The sequence below is a fragment of the Scylla paramamosain genome, chromosome 5 (genome assembly GCF_035594125.1).
Source record: "Scylla paramamosain isolate STU-SP2022 chromosome 5, ASM3559412v1, whole genome shotgun sequence".
NCBI classification, from domain to species: Eukaryota; Metazoa; Arthropoda; class Malacostraca; order Decapoda; family Portunidae; genus Scylla; species Scylla paramamosain.
In genome coordinates, this window is record NC_087155.1 from 6264192 (window position 1) to 6274917 (window position 10726).

The 10726-nt window shown below is 40.2% G+C and overlaps 1 protein-coding gene across 4 annotated transcripts in view; it reads left to right on the forward strand.

Annotated features, from left to right (window-relative positions):
* The window catches only part of LOC135100455 (neural-cadherin-like), a 78226-nt gene extending 68353 nt beyond the window's left edge, over positions 1–9873 (forward strand). Inside the window, exons 17-21 of one of the 4 annotated variants that reach the window (XM_064003369.1) lie at positions 1091–1286; positions 1441–1673; positions 2245–2523; positions 3000–3194; positions 9610–9873. In XM_064003369.1, the coding sequence (XP_063859439.1) occupies positions 1091–1286; positions 1441–1673; positions 2245–2523; positions 3000–3194; positions 9610–9677 (971 nt within the window). In that variant the 3' untranslated portion in view covers positions 9678–9873. Of the gene's footprint in view, positions 1–1090; positions 1287–1440; positions 1674–2244; positions 2524–2999; positions 3195–5536; positions 6279–9609 lie in introns of those variants that run through there. The other 3 variants (XM_064003370.1, XM_064003367.1, XM_064003368.1) reach the window with 3 other exon arrangements.
* Positions 9874–10726: the final 853 nt, after the last annotated feature.

A 10726-nucleotide genomic window follows, 5' to 3' on the forward strand; every position in this document is an offset into this window, starting at 1 on the left:
AGTAGTAGTAGTAGTAGTAGTAGTAGTAGTAGTAGTTGTTGTGGTGGTAGTGGTGCTTGTGGTGTTGGTGGTAGGATGGTAGTAGTAGTAGTAGTAGTAGTAGTAGTAGTAGTAGTAGTAGTAATAGTAGTAGCAGTAGTAGTACTGTTGGTGGTGGTGGTGGTGGTGGTGGTGGTACTTGTGGTGTTGGTGGTAGGATGGTAGTAGTAGTAGTAGTAGTAGTAGTAGTAGTAGCAGTAGTAGTAGTAGTAATAGCAATTGTAAGTGAAAACGCGGACGAAGCACGAGACTGACTACACATTTGAGTCAATATATACTTCAGGACAGTTTCCAAAAATCAATAAATTATCCATACAGGACAAGTGAGGTGAAACTTTTGGTTTTGAGAGAACCACGTGGGATTAATCTTATGACTTACTCTTTCTCTCCCAGATAATGAAAGAAAGATACTCGTATTAATAACTCAAGGTATACCAAAGTGAATGACATAATCTCCCGGTCCCTCCTCCAGCCACCACGCACAGCATTCATACATTTACAGCCAGTCCAAGCTTATCTGCCGCTCCTGCTTAATAAAGCACCACCAGCGCATCGGCTCATCAGAAATTCTAGCATTCCAACCAGACGTTAATTTGTCTGTTGGTGATTTAAATCATTCCCTTTTCCGTCATGTCAGCAGATTGCCGGTAATGTTATGTGGCTTCAGCGGCAGGCTTGAGGGAAGTGAAAAATTATGGTAGTCATTTTAAGGGGAAGGAAATTTATGGAGTTTGAAGGAAATTTATTGAGTTATCCTTGTAAATGAAAGTGATGGTGAATGTTGGTAAGATAAAGAAAAATATTTATAAAGGTTGATATTATTTATAAATTTAAAACAAGCACCTTCTGTGAGTTTTACCAGAGCTTTACTCGAGAATACACTCACTAAATTCTCATGACCCTGAATTTAGATACAGTGGTGCAGAAAATCAATATCCATTCCTGCTAACGCATGTTTGGTTATTTCATTTTCTCAATATGAATACATTTTGAACATTACACGGTGAAAGGGTAACCAGTGTCATGACAACCGCTACTTCCTGCCCATCAGCGTGTATCGCCGACGTGCGCGTGTCCGGCCGCCACCTGCCTTTGCCCCCCGCGGCCAACGGCACCAGCTGGGGCCAAGTAACAGCCGCGAGACACGTGATGCGAGGTTGCGAGGCGCCTGATACCTGTGCCAACACCACCTGTGCTCCTCCGTTCACCTGCACAACTGCAATCACCTGGGATCGGGCCATCTGCAGGTGAGAGGCGCGGTGTGCTAGCCAGGCGAAGAAAACCCTTTTAGTAATGAACAGTGATGAAAAAATATGTCAAAACAGTGAGGAAAGTTCACAGGAGAGGGATCATGGCAACATTACTACCTCTACCTAAACATCTTTCCCTTCTACCCCTCAGCTGCGGGACAGGGCGGCGGCTGGTGGGACGCCACTGCGAGGATGTGGACGAGTGCTTGTGGCAACCGTGTCTTCACGGCGGCACATGTGTCAACCAGCGGCCAGGCTACTTGTGTCTGTGCGGCCCAGCCCACGCAGGGGACCACTGTCAGTGGGGCACACACGTCCCTAATCCCTCCGCTCTCGCCGCCCCAGCCACACTCGCCGGCATCGCCGCGACCCTCGTGGTTCTGCGTGAGTATCACCACAACTATACGTAATTTTCAGGATGAAGTTTTTTAAGCCAAGATAATCTCCTCTTCCTCCTCCTCCACTTCCGTTTTCTTGGAAACGTGCTCCATCCATTGCTAGTTCTTAGCATCGAAAACCTGAATTTTGATAACTATTAGCAGTTGATTAACAGTTATATTAACCATGACATTGAGACCAGCCTATCCTGAAACTATTAGATGAATTGTGTTCTTATTACCCAGCGAAACACCACACCCCAGAAATCCCACACCAGCAGTCCTGCACTCACAAACACCAGTAATACACTCGTAGCAAATAAAAAGAGATACAAACATTAAGTTTTTACAGTAAAATTTCAGAACTTCTCTCCCAGTGCTTCTTTTTTTTTTCGTTTTTTTTTTTTCATTCCAATAATAGTACATAGATTTATAATCACTACAGAGTCACGAATAAAACCTATGTTCTTCCAAGTGGACCTAACTCACACGGACATTCCACATTTCCTAAGCTGAAGTGCTCACTACTACTCGTATTTCTTATCACCACCATCACATAACCTTCTTGCCTCCCACAGTGGTTCTCACCCTCGTCCTCTCCCTTCGCTTACACCGTCGCCGTGGAAGCCTCTGTCATAAGGATCGCTCGAGAACGAAAGTGGAGAGTCCAGAAGAGACTCAGGTAGAGGAGAAGGGAGGAGGACAAGGACAAGGAAATAATCTTGGAGAAGGAAGAGGGAAAAAAAGGAAAAGCATCCTCTCTAAGAACACGAGCCAACTAACACTGTTGGGGTGTCTTCGCCGGAAGCTGCCGACGACCACCGGCAAGACGCCTCAGTCAGTGCTGCAGGAGCGAGGTGAGGGACGGCGGACGGCGAAGGTGAGAGGGAGATTTTTGTGTCGCGTATACCCCTGGTGAGGTTTTTGTTTTCCGTTTTTAGAGGCCTTCATAGTCAGCCCCTGCCTATGGCGGCGCAGGTAGAATTTTTATAGTGATGCTTGTATTTTGATATGGTAAGGTTCATGCCGTCCCCGAAAGTTCCGTAGTGCACTTCAGGCCGAAGATCGATTTGATGGGGAACACGTGGGTAGTCTTCGGCCACACGGCGAAGACTTGAGAACAGTACCATATTATGATAACAAAGAGGAAGATTAGATTAAAAGAACTTTTTTACACAAATTTTTGTTCAGTTAAATCCCCATGCATCCACGCTAGCAATCAAATTCAATAAAAATCCTTATGATTATTAGATAATGTTGAAAAGATCTTTGTCTTGTTTTAAACGTTTTGGTAACAGTGTGGATGATGATGCGATGACTGATGTTCTTACAGAGGAACACTCGGTCGGAAGAAAAGCTTCAGGAAGCGGCGGAGGGAACGCGTCGCCAGGCGCCAAAGCCACGGGAGCCCACACCAGGGACCCCACGCCTGACCTGTCCCGCGATGACCTGCGGGCCTACGCCTACGAGGGGGATGGCTCTTCCTCGGGTTCCTTGACCTCAACTATATCAGGTCAGTCGAGGGCAGGTGAGGTCAATATGTTTTATTCTTCTTATCAATGAAACTGACTTGAGGTGAATTGCGTAAGTGGACGAATTATGCAAGGTGATGGTGGAGAGGTGTAGCCAAAGTTATCACACTCATCAGGTAAGTAGAACAACAGCCAAACAAATTTACGCCAAGAATAGGTATTCATGTTTGGCATCTTATATAAGGTATACAGATAATGACGACGGTATAATAATAATAATGATAATAATAATAATAATAATAATAATAATAATAATAATAATAATAATAATAATAATAATAATAATAATAAGGTCTTGATAATGATGAACCCAACGTTCCTCACCTCTTTTACATAATTCGATTTTCCGGATCGCCTGAGTAGAAACTGACGCGGCGGGCCTCGGGGCTACTATGTTCACTCCATTGGTTTTCACAAAGGATTTTTTTTTTTAATTCCGTAGCATCTTTTTTGTTTTATCTCTCTTATTGGTTGGCCTTAGAACAGACCCACTGAAGTACAACATTTTGAAATGTTTTGCAGGCATGTACTCTGCTGTTTAGTCAGATTTCAGCGAAAAGTGTGTGTGAGATTAATTAGTCATGGTCTGATAAAGTAATTTCCCTGTTAAGCAAGGTTTTGTTGTTCAAAAGGTCAGCATCAGTTCTTTTCAGAATTCTTAAAGTTTGTTAACGTCATCCTCATTTGAAAAAAAAAATAATTAATTAATGAAAAAAATTAAAATCTTACCAGAAATTAGTGACTTGAAAGACTCCATGAACAAGAATGAAAGCAAAAGGAAACACGGGCTTCAGTGAACACAGTACTCGTACTTCCACCACACAGTGATCAGAAATATTAGAAAGACCAGATGAGTCTCAGAGGCATTCTTTTTATTGATGGTATTGATCGGATAACACTCAAGTATACTCCTGTATTGTACATTCAATTACTTTTTGGTCATTAAAAAAAAAATGTTGAGCGTCACCTCCTTGAAACGGTTATTTGCTTTTCCACCTTTCTTATCCACCATTCAGCCTTGGACAGATCATTGCTTGCGTATTGCAGGATTCCTAAGGTCATGGTTTATAATTCATTCTTATTAAAGCACGGACAGATTTATCCCAGTGACGATTTATTTCTTCTTCGTCTTCTACATCCTTCCTTCCTTCTTTCTTTTCTTCCTTCCCTTTCTTTCTTTTTATTTTTTTCCTTTCTTTCTTTTCTTTCTCCTTCTTCTCCTCCTCCTCCTTCTTTTCTTTTTTTCCCTCTTCTTTTTCTTTTTCTTTTGAAATTATAATTGAATAGTATTATGCGACAAATTCTTTCAATTGAATCTACGTTTAAGAACTAAACGCCATCAACGAAGATTTATGAATGTGATCTCGAACGAAAGTTCGGTTTTTCTTGAACGTAAAGTAGAGAGGAAACAAATCTAAACCAGCCACATATTCAGTGTCAAGGCGCGGTGCGACAGCTGCTTCCCGAAACAGGATGACAAGACGCGTCAGAAAGTCAGTGACTGGGACTCCCTTGGCTGTCTCCCTTCATCCTTCCCAGCCCCGTCACTTAATGTTGCAGCGGTGGTGGTAATAGTGGTGGTGGTGGTGGTGGTGGTGGTGGTGGTGGTGGTGGTGGTGGTGGTGGTGGTGGTGCTGGCGATTGTTGTTAAATGTCGAGACAAACGTATTGGCATTGGGAAATAGACTAGATTTAGTAGTAGTAGTAGTAGTAGTAGTAGTAGTAGTAGTAGTATTTGTTGTTGTAGTTGTTGTTGTTGTTGTTGTACTAGTAGTAGTAGTAGTTGTAGTGGTGGTGGTGGTGGTGGTAATGATGGTAGTAGTAATAATAGTGGTGGTGGTAGTAGTAGTAGTAGTAGTAGTAGTAGTAGCAGTAGTAATAGAAGTAGTTGTAGTAGTAGTAGTGATGGCGGTGATAGCAATAGTAGTAGTAATTGTTGTTGTTCTTGTTCTTGTAGAAATTATAGAAGTCATAACAATAGCGATACTGATACTTTTAATATGAGGAGAAAGAGAAGCATCACTATATGATGTTGTTGTTGTTGTTGTTGTTGTTGTTGTTGTTGTTGTATCAGTACTTGGATGGTGACAGGGGTGGTTGTGCTGGTGATAGCTTAATAATGCCAGGGTAACAATAACCCCCAAAAGAATATTGTCAATTAACAAAACATCAAACAGAATAGATCAAGAAAAAAAATTCCTTTGCTATCAGTAATGAGCTAATACTTTCTGCTTCCCCCCCTCCCGCCCTCTCTCTCTCTCTCTCTCTCTCTCTCTCTCTCTCTCTCTCTCTCTCTCTCTCTCTCTCTCTCTCTCTCTCTCTCTCTCTCTACACCCAGAGCTGAAGCAGGAGATCAATGCCCGGGGCAGCGTGGAGGCGGAGGGCGGCGGGACCTCCACGCCGCGGCTCGTGCCGGGATTCCTGGAGGTCGTGGACTTGTTGAGAAACCTGCCCGAAGCGCCAGGCAGGCCCTCTCCCCGCCCAAAGTCTCGCAGGAAGCTTCCGGAAGAAGCTACGATTCCTCCTTCTCCTCCCCCTCCAGCTCCTCCTCCTCCGCCACCTCCTCCTCCACCTGTTCCATCGCCGTCGAGGACAGCAGAAGCAACACCAGCGCCCTCTAAGGGGACAGAAGCAGCTGTCAACTGCTGACGTAGTGTTGTGACTGAATGCTGCGGGAAAACTAAGGTGTGCTGTTGTTGCTGCTGCCGTGAAGCTGCCGTCACCGTCATTGCCCCCGCCGCCGCCGCCGCCGCTGCTGCTGCTGCTGCTGCTGCTGCTGCTTAAACTTCCATCTGTTCTAAGTCTTGCCATTTTCACTCCCCACTTCTCTTCTCGTTACTCCCCTGTTCTTTCTTTTCGTGTTTTCTTCTTTTTCTTTTCTTCTTCTTCTTTTTTCTTCTTTTTTCTTCTTCTTCTTCTTCTTCTTCTTCTTTTTTCTCCTTCTTCTTCTTCTTCTTCTTCTTCTTCTTCGTCTTCTTCTTCTTCTTTTCTTCTTCTTCTTCTTCTTCTTTTCACCTCTTCCTTCTCCTGTTCTTCTCTTTCTTTCTTATATTTATATCCTTTTTATAATATTCATTTTGTTCCAGTCTTTTAATATATATATATATATATATATATATATATATATATATATATATATATATATATATATATATATATATATATATATATATATATATATTACTTGTCTCCTTCCATAGTATGCTGTTTCTCTCTCTCTCTCTCTCTCTCTCTCTCTCTCTCTCTCTCTCTCTCTCTCTCTCTCTCTCTCTCTCTCTCTCTCTCTCTCTCTCTCTCTCTCTCTCTCTCTCTCTACACACACACACACACACACACACACACACACACACACACACACACACACACACACACACACACACACACACACACACTACACAGACACACACATATTCACACACACACACACACACACACACACACACACACACACACACACACACACACACACACACACACACACACACGTTCCTTTTATGACATTTCATATGTTTATAAAATATCAATAAAACGCAGTAATTTTGCATTGTAGTTTTAATGGTATACTGTTTATCTTCTGGGTGGCTATTTAGAGATGGTAATGGTGGTACTAGTTGTAGCAGTAGCAGTAGTAGTAGTAGTAGTAGTAGTAGTAGTAGTCACACAACACACGCTGCTGAGTCCCTCCGTAATGTGTTTCAAAGTAATTATGTCTTAAGTTCCAGCATCACTGAATCCCTAACACCGATCGCAAGACGACAGCGTTATAAGGACACTGGACAAGTAACCATAACGATTTCAAAAACTCGGAATCAAGATGCCAGAGAGAGAGAGAGAGAGAGAGAGAGAGAGCCAGCCCACGGATGTTCACGAGGTAATGTTAATGAATAATATAAGACGCTAGCGACACTGAACGGTAAAACCTTTCGGGGAATTAGGGAATACAAGTAAGATGGGAACTGTCAGGTGGTTTATTGAAAGAACGCGTACTAATATCATAGTTTTCCCATGCATGGAAGTTCGATGGGTGAATAACTAAAAAGTTGTATCGGGGAGTGGAGGATATGTCGAGAGGAAGATAATAGTTAGCTAGAAGAGATTGTACATGGAAGGATGGCGATCTGTGGGGTGGTGGAACATTTGTCCGTAAAATTTCGAGAGTAGTAATAAAAGTACGATGGAGACAGAAAGGAATGATGATCAAGCGCTTACAAATTAAACAAAAAGTAATGATAATAATAATAATAATAATAATAATAATAATAATAATAATAATAATAATAATAATAGAAATGAGAAGAAGATGATGATGATGATGATGATGAAGAAAGAAAAAAAAAAGAAAAAAACAAGAACAAAAAGAAGGGTTCTTTAAAGTACAGGTCGGAAATGAATTGTAAGCTCTTGTTCATTGGGTTGCCACAATGTAGATATTTAAACGTAAAATGTGTGTGTGTGTGTGTGTGTGTGTGTGTGTGCGTGAGTGCGGAAATTGGTTTTCATATCAGAGGGCAACAGATACAATAAAATGGACGCACAGAGTCATGAGGGTAATATATAAAAACAAACTAGGTCGTAATGAAAAAAGTTTGAGGAACACTGGCTTAGAAATGTGAGTGGCGTGACCTGACAGATGACCGATGGACATTGGCCGACAGACATTGCACGGACAGACATTTCGACGAGCACACATTTCAGTGAACGGGAATAAGACCGAATGGACATTTCACGGAATATTAGATGTCTGGCTAAATCAACATGTGGCCTTTTAGTCTCTATTTCTCCTTCGTAATTGCTTTATAAAACAAACTATATAAACGATTAAATAATAATATCCTTGTGTGATGAAGAAAATTCTTTATTGTACGTGTACTGAAGTATAAAAATACTAATTATAAAGTAATTAGTTAAAAAAAAATTGCGTATTATTTAATGTTGCAAGATATTAAAAAATGTGGGTGATTGCTCCTAAAATATCAGTTCTCTTTATATTTCTCAATAATAGGCTTCAATTTTATATTTAAAATTTGGCACTTCTTTTATTTTCTCAATTCCACTCCAGATTCTATCAATTCAATTGTCAACTCTCAGTCCTGCTGGTCTTTCCTTAGTCTTGAAACTAGAAGGCAAACAGTGGTGTAGGGATTGCCATTGTCTGTTTAAACCCTCTGGGCCATCCTTCTACAATACCTATAGAGTTTGTTGTTCATGAAAGGCTTTGTGTGCTTCTCTCAAGTGTGTCCCACATACCCAGTTAAAATGCTGGTCTTCGTCGTCTTCCACGCTGTATAACATCAATCCATGTTGCTTCAAAGTAGCCAAGAAACTCAAAAGTTACTGAGGCTTTCACCAACGTCACTAACTGGCACAAAGGCTAAAGCCTGGATGGACTTGACTGTTAGTACATTTTAGTATCATTATGCCAAGTCTGTAGTCGAAATCCTTGTATTTTTCTCCACAAGCTATACCCAAAATGGAAAGTTTCCATAAATGTTTGTTTGTGAAACATGCTGTGATGCTATCAAGAGCTGTCTTTTCATAGTCATTGGTCACTGAAACAGGATTAGTGGTACGTTAACGAACGTGACTTATTATTAAAACTGAAAGTGATTTTAATTAAAATTCTCGCATCCAAATTTTGTATAAGTACTAAAATCAACAAAAAAAAAAAAAATACCACCTGTCTTTTCGGTCGTTTACTTTTCTGTCAAAAGTCCATTTGGTCTGATTCGTTGGTCAAAATGTCCGTCGGTGCAATGTCTGTCTGCCAAATGCTTGTCGGCCATCCTTCAGGGAGTCGTGAGTTGTACTGTTGCACGTGGGAGATGTATTCCATACGTCATTTTGTGTGAAAAAAAATTAGAAAACTGAGATTGAGGTAGGCATTGCAAAACACTAAACTTCATGATAATTGATTTGATATGAGTTAAGACGTCCTTTTTTATATATATATATATATATATATATATATATATATATATATATATATATATATATATATATATATATATATATATATATATATATATATATATATATATATATATATCAATTGTGATTTTTAAGTAACAGACAAGTTCAACATAACTTAAGTTTCCCCTGTAATATATCGGGGTGTGTGTGTGTGTGTGTGTGTGTGTGTTCATCGTAGCAGCACATTTTTTATGAAAACTGAGGAATATTCAATAGAGTCCTACATGCTAAAAAGGGACAACTATCATAAACTACAACTCATTTTATGTGGTAGAGTGAGAGTGAGGATCTATTTGTCATTACTGCACGCAAGCGGCACATCAAATATAAAATAATCTCATCATGAAGCAAGCATCCAGGGATTCATTTCGAGCAGCTGATTGAGTAAACGAGGTTGGCATTTTACTAGGAGCTTAAACAATTGTTAAATGTCTTTTAAAGGTCCTGCGCTCCAAGCCTCCGGACAAAGTATCTATGACCTACAGGTGTGGAGCTTCATCCTCCCTTGATACTGAAAACCTGAGTAAGTGGGGTTTTTTTTTTCTTCTTCTTAATATATGGACCAGTATGCGGTTCTGTCATAGTAAAGTAGTAAATGTCTTTTAAAAAAGGGAGACGAAGAGAGGTAAGATAAGGGGATCGTTAAGTATATCAAGACTCATTTAATTATAAAAGATACTCGACCTAACCAAACCCTAGGAAGTTCCATATATGCTAATATTTGCTCATATGTATGAGAAGCCCATTGCTTTCTTCTGGAAAAAACAATAAAGAAATAAAAAAAAATATAAGAATTTTTAACAGTATCCAGCTGCAAAAGAGAGAGAGAGAGAGAGAGAGAGAGAGAGAGAGAGAGAGAGAGAGAGAGAGAGAGAGAGAGAGAGAGAGAGAGAGAGAGAGAGAGAGAGAGAGAGAGAGAGAGAGAATTTTATTTGATTTGATTATGTTATTGTCACTGTTGAATTACAGGACAAATGGATGCGATAGATTTCTAATCACACCCAGTACAATATCTGATTGACAGAAAACATTGCACTGTCAAATGCTCCGAACATCAAACATAATGGCGGGGAAGAACCCATACATTCCTATTTATCTAAAATTGAAAATCTATAAACATCATACACATAAAATTGTGACCAACAATCATCATGATGGAACAAAATCCTTACATTCCCTCACTATTTCCTCAACTTGACCATTCTTAAACATCCATATGATTTGTTCAGTCATATCACTAATGTTACCATTCCTAAATTTACTCACACATGAACACCTCACCATATGATATGAAATATGACCATTTTCAACTCCACAAACCTTATACCATGTCTCCTCTACAGGCGTCACATCTTTGTATTGCCAGTAATACTTATAACCTAATCTCAGCCTCATCTTAACAGAATCACTTCGTGTTCCGTCTTTACTATAAGTAACAGCATGATCACTAACCCTTTCATGGTGCATAAAAGTTCCACTATTGGCATACTCTATTATCATCCTACCTCTCTCCATCCATTATTGTTCCCTCCTAATTATGCTTCCTATCTGCTTGATA